At 39.1% G+C, this 13,559-nt stretch overlaps 1 protein-coding gene across 3 annotated transcripts in view; it reads right to left on the reverse strand.

Moving 5' to 3' along the window:
* The window catches only part of JMJD1C (jumonji domain containing 1C), a 166,657-nt gene that overhangs the window by 11,103 nt on the left and 141,995 nt on the right, over window positions 1-13,559 (reverse strand). For all 3 annotated transcript variants that reach the window (XM_074154804.1, XM_074154803.1, XM_074154805.1), the window contains 11 exons: window positions 11,566-11,767; window positions 9,620-9,834; window positions 8,438-8,590; window positions 5,500-5,589; window positions 4,013-4,140; window positions 3,638-3,851; window positions 2,979-3,193; window positions 2,249-2,527; window positions 1,691-1,859; window positions 1,187-1,277; window positions 949-1,079 (listed from right to left, as the gene is read on the reverse strand). In XM_074154804.1, coding sequence (XP_074010905.1) covers window positions 949-1,079; window positions 1,187-1,277; window positions 1,691-1,859; window positions 2,249-2,527; window positions 2,979-3,193; window positions 3,638-3,851; window positions 4,013-4,140; window positions 5,500-5,589; window positions 8,438-8,590; window positions 9,620-9,834; window positions 11,566-11,767 — 1,887 coding nt within the window. The remainder of the gene's footprint in view (window positions 1-948; window positions 1,080-1,186; window positions 1,278-1,690; window positions 1,860-2,248; window positions 2,528-2,978; window positions 3,194-3,637; window positions 3,852-4,012; window positions 4,141-5,499; window positions 5,590-8,437; window positions 8,591-9,619; window positions 9,835-11,565; window positions 11,768-13,559) is intronic.

Below are 13,559 nucleotides of genomic sequence, written 5' to 3' on the forward strand. Positions count from 1 at the left end.
AAAGACCTTGAGATATCTCTTAGCCCAGGTAACTGTCCCTACATAGCAGTTGTGTCAGAACAAAACACATTTCAGCAGAATAGTCAAAGATATTTCCTGACGACTACGTTCCTTCCCAGCCTTTCAGCTTTTTGAGGGCAGGTTACAAGTACAACGAATACACAAGGTTATCAAATCAAATGTGTCGCTTTTATGCCTGAATGTCAGCAGAGTTCTTAACCAAAAGAAATCCCCAGACAAAGAGGAAAATTTTTAGTTTTAAGAAGTGAAAACATACATGCTTAACTCAAAAGGACATTTCAGAACACTAAGACTTGCAGCAGTATTACATAAAAGTGTCATTAATGATTCAGTTCTTCAGGCCTATGCCTCGATCACTATCATTAATATGTTTACTTCAAAGGACATCTGGAGAACTTTTTAAACCAAAGCCATCATGACACAAATTATAACTAATTTCTTGTCCCATTACACCAATTTGTAGACAAGAATTGAAGAAATTTGTTTGCAAAAGAAGGAACAGCTGTAAAAAGTTGGAAGGAAACAACCTTTTTTAAACAGGTTTTTGAGTGTAAGATATACAGTACAAATTCTGAGAAAAATGCTTAGATTTATTTATGACCAGAATTATGAACACAATAATACTTCATGAAGTATTTTGTCACGTGGCAGTATTAAAAACAGGACCTCTCTTTGTGTAGAAGTAGCTAACCATTTATATGCTTCAGATTATAATAGCACAAGGAAAGAAAGAAATGCAGAAGCAAATAAACTCTCTCATGCCTGAGGTGGACGTATTGTCAATATGCAAGTCGGTAAAGTATTTCTTGTACCTTCAGTGAACAATTATCCTCCAAGCAAGCTCAGCTTTCTAGCAAGCATTATAAGGTGTAATATTCTACACTTTTAAGGGAAGAGGTAACTGCTGCATTTCTAGAGCATACTCACCATAGGCACTGCACAGTCTGGGTCCCAAATCTGGACGGACAAAAAATCCTGGCAGATGAGAAGCCAAGTTTAGCTTTCCTTCTGGACTACAGTATTCAGGCAAGGGTAAACTTTTTAATAAGTCCTCATATCTGGAGGAGAAAAGGAGGAAGAATGTAACTGAATTTGCATCATTACACAGAGAGAAAAAAACAACACGGAGATTGACTTAAGAATATCTAATATTGAACTCAAATACCTTGCTGGCATCATAGCCTTGAAATCTTCACCAGAAGGCCAGTCTTTCAGTTTTAATAGAGCTGTTTCCCCATTTTTTATTTTCTGCCGTTCTGCAAGTAAAATAGAAAATACTAAAAACTAATACACTGTAGGTGGTTTACATTATTCAACTAAAACATATAACAGAACTCTCAACTTGTCTATACAGATTTCATCCATGGAACAGGAGATAATTAATTTCAAGGCTCAAGAAGGATACAAAACAAACTCAACTAGTTAAGGAACAATGACATTTGTCTGGTTTCCTAGTCAAACCTAACTATTGTATTAGTATATCTTTTAATTCTGCAAAGGTACAGAAGGCAAGTTTCCATCATGTTCTCTGGAAACAGACTACCTAGAGCTTTCTTTTTAAATCAAAGTTTCTTCAAAGCCTCAAGATCCATAAGAATATTTTTTAACTGCTGTTTCAAGAATTGACAGTGTTCAGAATCAATGGAATAATACATTTAAAGTAACGTACTTGAAACATCTTCAAAACCATCCCAGAACTCCTTGACATTGGTGTTTGAAATAATACTGTCTTTGCAATTCAAGATATCAGCTTGCTGGTTTCCAAAATCTAGACTAATTGACTCAGCTTTCCACAGGCTGAAGTTCATTTTCTTATGCATACCGGACACTAGAACAGGCTGTAAAAAAATAAAGTATAATAAAAAAATCAATAGTTATGCTTTTGGAAGTAAACACCTCCTTAAATTAAACTGGAGTACAAATGCATCTGAAACACATGCTGAAGGCATTGGCCCTACCGAGCTCTTAACACTTCCTCCAACAGCAGCCATACCCAAGTTGTCATACACACAGCTTTTTGAAATTTGGGTCTCTGCAACAGTATTTATTATTAGCAGTTAACTGAAGTTTAAACCCCACAAGGTTCATATGTGGGATACAACTGACAAGCTTTTGCCCACTGCTAACAATACATTATCAAACATGGAATTAGGAAATTTGTCCTTTAACACAACTCCCCCAGAGTTCACACTGAGGCCACTTCACAGACAAACAGCTCACTACCTACCCTTCCTTGTCTCCAGCACTCCTTGAAGAGCTTCCCGTTGTTGTTGTTTTTATGGTCTCTGAGCCACAAAACATGCTTATCACAGATCCATGAATACTGAATATCACTGTACAGTTTACTGCAGTCATCCTGAACACATTTTTTGTCGTCCTTTGGCTCATCTTTTATTTCAGATTTTACATTTATCTTTGGTGCTCTATTTGGTGGAATCTTGTTTTCTACTACTGAAGCAATTATATCATCAAGAATGTTTGGCATAGTCCTTCCACTCTTGCCACTCTATTAGAAAACAAACAAATGTTATGCTTAAACAACGCAAAAGCAAATAAAGATAATATAATACCTTTTGCAGGAGATTGACAACATTTTGTTACCAACTGGAAGCGTGAAGTTACCTACTTCCTTTTTAGAAAACTGCACTTACATGGAAAAAGTTAGAAATATAGTTATTACAAAACTCAATATATTGGAATCTTCCTTTATTTTGTCAAGTTAAAGCTTTATCTAACTTCATGAGCATTTTCTTCACAGTATGTATCAATTATCACCATATATATACACAAATAAATAAAATGTTAATGCAAATGCGTATGTACATATAAAGTTCTAATTATAAACAAGTATTTAAAGCACTACAGCTATCAGACTGCTCTAACTACAACCTATCAAAACAAACGATAGAGATTTTCAAATCCTGCTATAAAAAAATGTGCATCTTGTAAACACTTACTGCTGTTCCTGTAGAGTAAACTGGAGCAAAAGCAATACCAGCATCTGTAGAACCTAGACGCAGTTTGCCTGCTGTTGTAGTTAATAGATCTCGTAAGGTTGAGCCCTGCTCGTTGTTCTGGGAGGCAGGAGGGGAGCTTTTACAGTTCTGGGACTCCAAATTATCCTGGTCCTTATCTTCCTTTGAATGTTTTCCAGAAGGGCATTCTTTGTTCTCTACAACAAAAAATAGTAATTGAAAGTTTATACTTTTGTATCACGATGCAGACATAGGAACAGCACCAGTATCCTGCATTTAATAGTGGTGGTAATACACTGTAGCACTAGCACTTTATTCACCTGGAAACACACCAGAGGATAAACCAGATCCTTCAAAATGCAGTCAAACAGTGTGACCGTGACCTGTCACAAATGAGAGATGCTGTAGCTGGAAATACTGCCACATTACACACGCATTCCGCTAGTGGCTCTTCTGGTAACAGATTCTGATGCCACCAGGAGAAGACATTGCAGTTTCAAGATTAAAATTAAGGGGCAAGAGAACATCATGTTTTCTTTTTGTTGAACAGAAAACTGTGTGAATTTCTCCTAATTAATTCAATTATGTATCACTGGTGCCCCCAAAGTCACAAACACCATATGACAATTTCAAACATGTACCTTTCTTTTCTTCTCTGGCTTTCTGCTCTGCAAGATCAGCTAACCAGTGCAGCGGTGACTGGGATTCAGGCGGTGTTAACTTGCTGTCTGTGCTTACATCACTTCTAGGACTTGTATTACCATTTGTCTCAGACTTCTGGGGAGTATTCTGCTGTTGAGACTCAGGCATGCACAGAGAAATTTTATTACTGTGGTTGAGGACATTCTGCAAAACCTGTAAAGAACAAATTTATTTTTAAGCATTTAACTTTGCCTTAATGTATTTCGAAGACAAGGCTAGCATTTAACCATCATATATACAAATTAAAATGCAACTGGTAGTATTCAAATATAAGCATCAACAAGCTGCGATGTGTACACGCATTTTAGACTCACCTGAGACACACCATTCATTGCAGGGAGCTTGCCAGCTTGTGTGCTCTGCTTGCTGGTACACTGACAATGGGATTTAATTTCAAATTTTTCTCTAATACTGTGCATAGCATCTAGAAGGTCTGTCAAAACTAGAAGACAATTAAGAATAAAACCATCAGCAGCTCTCAATCATTTCGTGACCCTCTTAACAAATACACACAGTGATGCTATAACACTATCTCCAAACCTTTTTAAAACTTAAACTATTAAAAATGCTAAACTTAACACTCAAAAATACTATAAGAAGTCTGTCCAGTTTTCCTTAAAGCTTGTGCAGAAAGAGACAAGGTCTTTAATTAAATAATTGCACACTACTCTACTGAATAATCTAACCTTCACTCTGCACTCCCATTGCATGGCACACATCAAGCAAGCCAGTCATTCATTATTTACTTCTCATTGTTCAACGGGTGCATCATTGCTTCATTTAATAAAACCGTCAAACTACCGACTGAAGTGAGCCACGTCTTGACAAAAAAATTAGTATGTGATCATGTAATTTAAGGCTGTTTGGTAATGGGTACGCACAGAAGAACAAAACTGAGGTTATGTAGGCAGTCTTCACTGTGCTGCTTCCAGATGAGTGGTTCACTTCACAATTTAAAATTAAAACCAGTTTCAGTCTGGAACCTGTTCTGGGGAATGTCACAATTTGAATTTATTATGGAATTTAACCAACCTTTGTTTCTACCTGAACTAACATGCAACAACCCATAAAATAATGACTGAGTCTGTATTTCCAGCTTAAAATAACTTGGGAATTTACTTAACATGTTTAAGAGCACATTTGAGTTTTTTCTTCTCTGCTCTGCATCAACGCTGCCAGAGATCACAAGTTGCACTAAAAACAACCACACCTAACCGCACTCATTCGCAAAACTTGGTTGTAAGAAAAAAAATCTGAATTTAGCTGTGTTTAGGATTACTGCTTAGTTTTTAATTTATCACAAGCTCCTTCACTGCATTTTGCTTTAAGATGCTCACTCAGATGTCTGACCAAAACCACGTATGAATCTTTTCTTTTTTGGGTGTGTGGGTGGGACAGAAAACAGTGAAAAACAAATCCCCAAAAATCTGTTGCCACGTTATGCTCTTCAGCAGTACTATTCTAAGATTTTCTTTTAACAGCTAAGGTCAGATTTATTAAGTACATTCTGGGTATTTTATTGTGCTCTGAAAAGGTACAAAAAAGTTACAATAAGCAGTGAATTTCTTCACTGCCTGTCCCCAAAATCCCTTCAGGTATCTGTCAGCATACTCCTCTTTCTCTTTTTATCATCTGTGCCCCTTGCTGTTAACTGCCCAGAATCACTTGCCTTCCTGCAATGATTTGACACAATTCGCAGGTTTTTAAATGGAAAACGAGAAGTTTCATTAAACAACTCTGGCCTCTCTTCACAAAAAGACCTGAGAAAAAACACATCCTGCTTGTTTGCAGGTGGTCTTACCAGAGCCTGGAATAATCTGTGTTGGCATCAGGTGTTTGTGATCATGAGGCTGTCCCTTCACACACTTCATCCAGGCGTATAACTCCTTATCTGCAAAATAACATCGCCAATTGTTTTACTTTACTCACAGTGGTGCACAGACAGAGCTAACTAACAGTTTTCAGATTTGTTTTAGTTAGAAACAGTTTTTTACACATACTGTCCATCTTCTGTCCTGGTATCCCGCGTGACAGATTTGCATACAACAGCTACTTTTCACAATAAAGAAAAGAACAAAGACTTTCAACAATTCTGAAATCTGAAATAGCTGCATCTGTAACACAGACCCCTGCCAACAACCTCAAAGCTTCAAAATATATTCCCTTTATTACATTTAGCGAGTTGCCAATTTAGCATAAGCTGAAATCCTTTACAGTTGCTATTGAGGCAGTGAGACTCTCCTGATGAACTGTAATATGGGAGAGAGACATAATTAGGCTGCGATTGTACGGTTAATCTAATTTGACACGATCCATGCTCCAATTGAAAGCGGCTGTCTTCAAGCAGAGAGTCAAACAAGCCAAAAAGATGAACTTTTAACCAAGTCAATTCTCTGATTTGGCCTACCATGCAGCTGCACCGATGTTACAGATGGCACAAAGAAGAGGGAAGTTGCATCATGGATTTATGTCAGATTAAAGCAACCATGAAAGCAGTCTGTACGTACTGGTTGAAAATTGCTGTGGCAGCAGAGAGGGCCTAACTGGTAGGAGAGAGAGGCTTTCTATAAAGTTTCAGGAAGACTGTCTGAAAAATAGACAGCATAAAGACAAGACAGAGGAAGACTAAGAGCAAAAAATGTCTGGCCAAGCAACTGGTCACTGATCTGCTATGTGATTTTGGGGTAGAAATAGGAATGCAATTTCTCTCTCAAGCCCCAGTCTCATATCCTATCCACTGAACTGCTAGTCTTAACAGACACTTCAAATCTTTTTGCTAATTTGCTCAGCTCTAGCAATGTAAACTAAGAAGTACGCTACAGGAAGCATTTAGCACATTATAGTGTAAGAAAATAATGCTTTAAATAAGTACACAATGTACCAAATGTTCCTTTCAGATAAATATTATATTTGTTAGCTATTTTGTAGTTTTTGTAACTCCTAAAACATGGAAATAGATAACTGGTCACAAACATAAATCAAATCAAAACCCCCAAAAAATAGCATATATCTACTTAAAATATTTTATCACTGAAATGCATTAACATGGTGTTCCACTTGATGGTGCCATGAACTGTCTGAAGGTAACAAAGGATGCACATTCGTTCATTCATTCATGTAGTAACGAGAGAAGTCATTAATAAACATCTGAATATGGAATATTTGTACCTCTAATGTTCCTGCTGAAGCAGGGGGAAACCAGTGTATTTTCTGTTACATTTAGCAACTGTAAAAACAACTCCTAGTTCCAGGAAAAATGGTGTAATATAAAGTGCTATTATATAGAGATGGGTGGGTGGTTCTGAACTTTGTAAGAGAGTGCCAAAGGAGAGATACAGTTCACACAAATCCTATAGCATCATTAGAAATAAAGCAGCAGAGAGGGAAGCTGTTACACTTCTGCTTTTACATATAATGTTGTGATGAACAGTAAGGAGAAAGTCTTCCCTGTTAGAAGACTGAAAAGAAGCCTGCTTCTGTACACTGCTTTTTTAAGCTTTGAAGACATTTTACTAAAACTTTCCTGGCTGGTTAACACACACACTATAAAAAGCCTCTGACTGCATGTTCCCACTAGGGTAAATAATGTTCGGCGTATATCCCAAGCCACGTCAGATGGATGCACACACATGCGCACACATAGACTTATGCCAGTTAAGAGCTGCTGAAGCAGCCTCTGGCATTAAAGCACTAACGACTGTTGGAGCGTTGGAAAACACCGACATTAGTTCCCTAGAAACTTCAGGCTTTGATGGAAGTCTCTGGGAACATCCTATAACCGCAGCATAGGAGGCCTCTCCCTGCAAGCCAAGGACAAAGTGGACGAGTCCCTCCATTTAACAAAAACTTGCCATCTAACAGTTAAAATTTATTTTACTAACACTTCACATCTGTGACATTATGCTGCTATGACAAACATGGAAATGCTTTTCAAAACAGCATTTTTATTGAACCGGTTCCTGGCGCAGTGTTTGACCACAGGACTGTGCAGGGCACAATGCCTGCCACCCAGGGGAAGGCAGCCCTTTCCAACAAGCAGCCTGAGCACCAATGTCACAGGCGAGGGCTGAATCACCAGATCAATCTTCCAAGCCATTCCCCCTTTCAATTGCAACTGGGCTGGGTCACTCAGAAATCACAGGTTTTGCAAGTCAGTCCTGTTATACTTCACGACAGACTAAACTAGACGTTGCCATTAAAGCACAGGAATTAGATTAAACCAAGTACGTGTGTAGGCTGCTGCATTGTGAAACACTCATTTTAAATAGAGAAAAGTACTTTATGTAGCATCTCTTTCTTTTTTATAATAAAAAACGTAGGCTGTTAAGTCAATATGACAAACCATGTACTTCTGAAGGGAGGACTCCAGAAAGGACTCTCAAGTTCAAAGCAAGTCTTAGCAGCAATGAGTTACCATAAAGCAGGGAGGTGTAATGGAGTGCCAGTCCCACAGCTGAAGATTTAACCTTGAGGGGCGAGGCGCAAGCAATCCAAGACAATCCACACAAAAAGACTGAAAAGCAGGCAAAGATCTAAAAAAGTCCTCACAGCAATTGCTTTCTGAATGACTGATTCTACATCTACCGACAAAAAACGAGGCAAAAAAGATCAAAGAGAAACCAAAACACCAAACAGTAATTTAACACTTTAGAGAAAGGCAGTTACACTATTGGATGAGCAGCTCTACAACAAATGAGAATAAACAGCCTATACAATACTCTAGTTCATAAAGAACTGACCTCTAGAACTTTTTCTTTCCTTTGCCTTGTAACAATCTAGGCAGACCACAAATCCACATTTTTGGCAGACCCAATGAATGTTAAATAATGTGGCTTCACATGCATCACACATCTCACGGACTCCTCTCACTGCTCTCTTCCATGCAATTTTGGCTGAAATACAAAATAAGCAGAATAAAAGGACTGAAATTTAAATGCAAAGCACAGAATGAATAGTCTCTATAGATGAAGCATTTGTAATTTTCTCCTCAGACCCAAGTGGGTGTGGGGAGAGGAAAGTGATCCTTCATAAACAGACCATCAACATCTACCCCCTTAGTTGCATTACACGGCATCCCCATCAAAGCTATCATCAATATACTATAAAGAAATTAAAGCATCCAAAAAACACAGACTGAAGTAATACAGAGAGAATACTCCTGCTCAATATGAGTTGGCTGCAAGTACGAAGAACTTCTTTAATATGTATTTTTAGCCCCATGCAGTGAAGAGGGCTTGGTTTTTCACCTGACTGCCTATGGGACGTGCTTAATCTCAAGGGCAGCCAAGTTGGTGAGGTGGACGGTTGAAGTCAGCAGGAGGGGAGGGAGGTGCCTGTCCTGGAGACCTGGCTAGTACTTCTGCTTCCTGTCCCACCTCCTCCTCCTATTGCCTGGAATTAGTGGAGCCAGCAGCCTGTTTCCAGCCTGTGCCCATCTGCCATGGACCAGAAGGACAGACTCACTGTGGCTTTGGTGGGGAGGAGGCAACGGTGTTAGCACATGCTCCACGGGGCCCATGCTGTCGCGTTAGTCTCCTTTGTTTTGGGAAGGAGACACGTCAGAAACACGTCTGTTGGCAGGAGTCGCTACCTGGCTCACTGCGGGCCTTGGCTTGGAGCTGGCCACTCTGGCTGGAGAGCTGGAGGCCAAGCTGGGAACTGAGGCTGCTCCAATGCCAACAGCAGCCTGGCCCTGGCCCCGGCCCCGGCTCAGCACAGCCGCCAGCCCAGGGAGGGGGAACGGGCTGGCCCGCTGAGCAAGGTCCCTGCTCCTTCCCGATATACTCTTACAAAATAGCCTATGAAAATCCTACACGACAGTCCGGTGAAGCGAGCTACTCGAAAGGAAGAACTGGGTCATGATGAACGCAAACACTCGAGTATAACTGCAGAACACTTGAAAGCATTTGAGACTTCCTTACCGTCTTTTTTCACCCAGGACATGGCTGTTTTCTCAGATGTTACCAACTGACAAAATTTATCACCTATGATATCTAGAATGTATTTAGAAGTTTCTAGGTCCAATTCATCATCCTCATAGTTTTCATGCGTCCATAAACTTAGTGCTTCATCATCATATTGATCAGGAGAGGAGAAACCATCTATCCTAACCACTCCATTCTTACTAAAAGATAACCTAAAAATGAAAAAAAAATGAAAACAGGTTTAACTGCATACATCATCATATTCTGTGACTTACAGTTTACTTGCTAATTTACCTTACTGCCTATGTCTTACAACAAGTAAGTTTTACCTTCTTTAGCATCCTGTCACATTTTTAATTTAAAAATAAAACCTACTGCCAAAAATGGTTTAAAAATGAACAGTAAGGAAGCTTTAAAACTAACTTTTTGGGCACTTATTGCGTTCAGTTTACTCATCATTCTCTCTCATTTATTACTGCTTTAAAACTGCAGACAGGAAAATTTCTTTTTTTTTTTTTTTTGGCCAAATTTTGGTTCCACTTATTCATCACCTATAATTTTTGGAGTGTCTGTGACAACACTCAGTCTGACTCATTTTATGTAACTTTCTATCCTACTGCTCTCATACTCAAAAACCACCGTATTCAAGTCCTTCTAGGCAAAACAAATCACCAATACAAGATAGCATTTTTGTGTCCCCTAATTTCTGACCTTTAAAACAACTATAGGCTTTCCTGTTATGCTACCCAATATCATTCCACTAACCCTGGCTATATTTAGCCTATTTTTAAGCAGTAACAATTAATTATGGCATGTTGCATAATACAGGATAATTCATTATACATATGCAACTATTATAGTAGTTAAAGAATTTTTACAGCAATGCTAGTAAAATAATCCTGAATTCAGCACTAAGTATCAAAAACTATATTTAGATATATATTTAATGAACAGGAAGAAATGATGAATTTTCAGTTACAATGACTTCCAGCAGTAGTGCAAACTTAATTTACAATTCAAGCCCTAATGTCTAAACACCGTGAAAATTATTAAACTGCTGTAAAATTTACCACAATACGGTAAAAACATTCAAATTTTTAAATTCTATGACTGTGTTTTAAAATGTTGGCAAAACTTTATCACTGATGTTCTCTCCTTTACACAGGAGAAAAAAGCCCCAAGATTCCGACACCGTCACATTAGGAAGCAAATATTCATACACAGAAGATATTCCAAGCCCAACCTTGAAATGATTCCTGTAGGACTACCAAGTCTTGTAACAAAAGCTTCATTATAAAAAATTAAACCCAATCTAGGGAACAATTTCCTGTCCAAAATGAGTTGGGTATGTACTGACAACACAGCCCACGCATAACTAAAGCTGTTTTGTTCTGTCTCGATAGCTGTGCTGCCTGCACCACATACGCTACGCTGCGTCCTGGGAATTTTTCTTCCCGACTTGTGAGTTTTCCTTGACTGGCCATTAATAGTGAAAAAGGAGGTCACAACTCCTCTGTCCTCAGAGAATTCCCAGAAAACATTGAGCAGCATTCCCACTGTATACTGGCATAAGAACAATTGCAAGTAAGTGCAACGCTGCGGTTGTACAACTTTTCCAGAATAACTGAAGCTTGCCTTTTGAAAATCCCACTTCAAATGTCAAGACACCTGTGTAATGGTGATGTGCTGTATTTTCTGCTTGCCTAAGGTACACTGGGCAGCTGTTCTGATGTCTTTGCTATAAAGCTTTAAACAGCAATGAAGTCAATCCACAAAAGAAGTAAGAAATACAAATGTAAATACTGTTAAATTAGCTGGTGTCTTTTATCAGGCAGACTGACTGAGCCAGAAAAATCAGACAAGCTTTCAAGCATGCAAGGCCTTTGTCAGTATTATTTTAAAAAGTTAAAACATCACATTATCAGGAAAATGGCTGTACTTACCGCCGAAAGTAGTAAAATCTACAAAATACTGGTGAGTGAGTTGGTTCTTCTCCTTTCTTACTTCTTATTAACCTACATTCTCTGCATTTTTGCAAATTTGGTCCTATTTCAGAGCAAGAATCATCCTGCAAAAAGGACTCTCCCGTTTGCTTCAGCTTCTTTACTTTGCGCCAGTCTTTTAACACTGAGCGAGGTATACCAGCTGCAAAAGTAAGGGAGTTTCAGATGAGGTACTAGCAGCCCTTATTTGCTGAACCCAGTCAGACCAGTCAGCATTCAACATTTCTGAAAATACATTTGTTATGTGCATAACATGTTTCTTGTCCCTCTGTCAGCACCAAAGTTTAAAAGGCAAAGCTACCAATTAGACTCATACAGGCAGGAGCACAGTTAACTACCTGCTGAGCTACTAGGAATACCCAGGACACTGTATTTTCTCTTATATTAGGTGTATCACCAAATATTCCACTAAAACTGTATCCAGAATCTCATTCTTACAAAACAAGCAAAGAAATACAATATCCCAAGAAAGAAAGGTTTGAATTTTGTTTCAAGTGAAGACGCATGCAAAAAAGGCAACAATTTAATGAACGAAAGGAGAGCTTAAAAAAAAAAAAAATAATTCCTACTCCTTCAAAATTTATTTTTGCTGAGGGTACAAGATATGATTACGGAAGACCAGCTCCGTTCACATGTAACTCATCTGAACTTAATGTAAAATATCCAGCCTAAGGAAGAACAGAATCTATTTACTCTCTGTCAAGTTTGTTGGCTTTGCAAGGCTGAGCAGTACAATTCTATTTTCGATACGAAAGTCAGCAGACCTGATGCTGAGTAACACGAGGAGCAAATCTATTGAGGAAAAATGTGCAATTTTCACATATACATTTTGAAACTGAACCCTGTTGTTATTTAACCAGTCTTTAATTTTAATGACTTTTAAAAGCGGCACCAGTTTTATGTGCAGGTAGATAGAAGTTTCTGTCATTTCATCTACCACTACTCTTGAAAGTTCATGTCCCTTAAACAGGGATCCGATGTAGGATGACAGAGAGGTCAGGGTGCTACCTTTGGACTTGGTACCTGGGTTCAGATCGGCATTTTGCCAGAAATGACTTGTGCAAACTTTGCAAGTGACAGACTGCCTCAGTTCACGGCCTACAAAATCCACTCCCAACTCACCCAAGAAGCACAATGGTAATTGGATTAAAACGTGAGAGCAGAAAAGGCCGAAGTACAGGTTTGCTAATCCAAAACAATGTTTTCTGCCTTGGAACCAGAGATCCTGGGTGTCATCTGGGAGCTGCTGGACTTCAAGCTCTGGGGGGCAGGGACTCAGAAGACCCCCAATGCTTGAAGGACTGTAAAATGCCTTGCTTTGCAGGAGCAAGCATTGTAGCCTGGAGCTCTGAGCTCTCTGGGTAGCACACAGGCTCCCGGCGCTTCCCAAAACGGAATCTGGACAAAGCAGTCTTCAACCCTGGCAGTATCCAGATACTACCCACGTTGTGTAACTGCCACTGAGCCCCAGATCCTGAAGCACAGTTACCTTCAGCCACCTATGGGGAGCCCAGGCAATCATCCCATGGGAACCTCTTCTTTCCTGAAAGCTTCTCAAGGTTGACTATGTTTTTGTATAAATCTTTGTGGAAAGTCCTTTTTGTAAGAAAATCTCTGACCAGCGCGCTTTCAGAAACTCTAGCAAAGCTGCCCCAAGATAAACTGACAGGAATATCAGAAACGCTCATCTATTTAATGGGTCAAGTAGGAGAAATGGACAGAAAGACCTCAGGCCCATTAAGATTTTGAGATGGCAAGCACAAGAAGCTGCTACCACAGGACAGGCCCGATCTGTTCATGTGCAGGACACAGGCTGTGTGACTCACAACAGAACGTAATACCAACTCCTACCCATTTCCCAACCTAAGTTTCACAAAACAGTTCCATAATATATTATCATATACCACTTTTATACTGCGGTACCGCTAGCCAAA

The sequence above is a fragment of the Numenius arquata genome, chromosome 10, assembly GCF_964106895.1.
Source record: "Numenius arquata chromosome 10, bNumArq3.hap1.1, whole genome shotgun sequence".
In the NCBI taxonomy this organism is placed as follows: Eukaryota; Metazoa; Chordata; class Aves; order Charadriiformes; family Scolopacidae; genus Numenius; species Numenius arquata.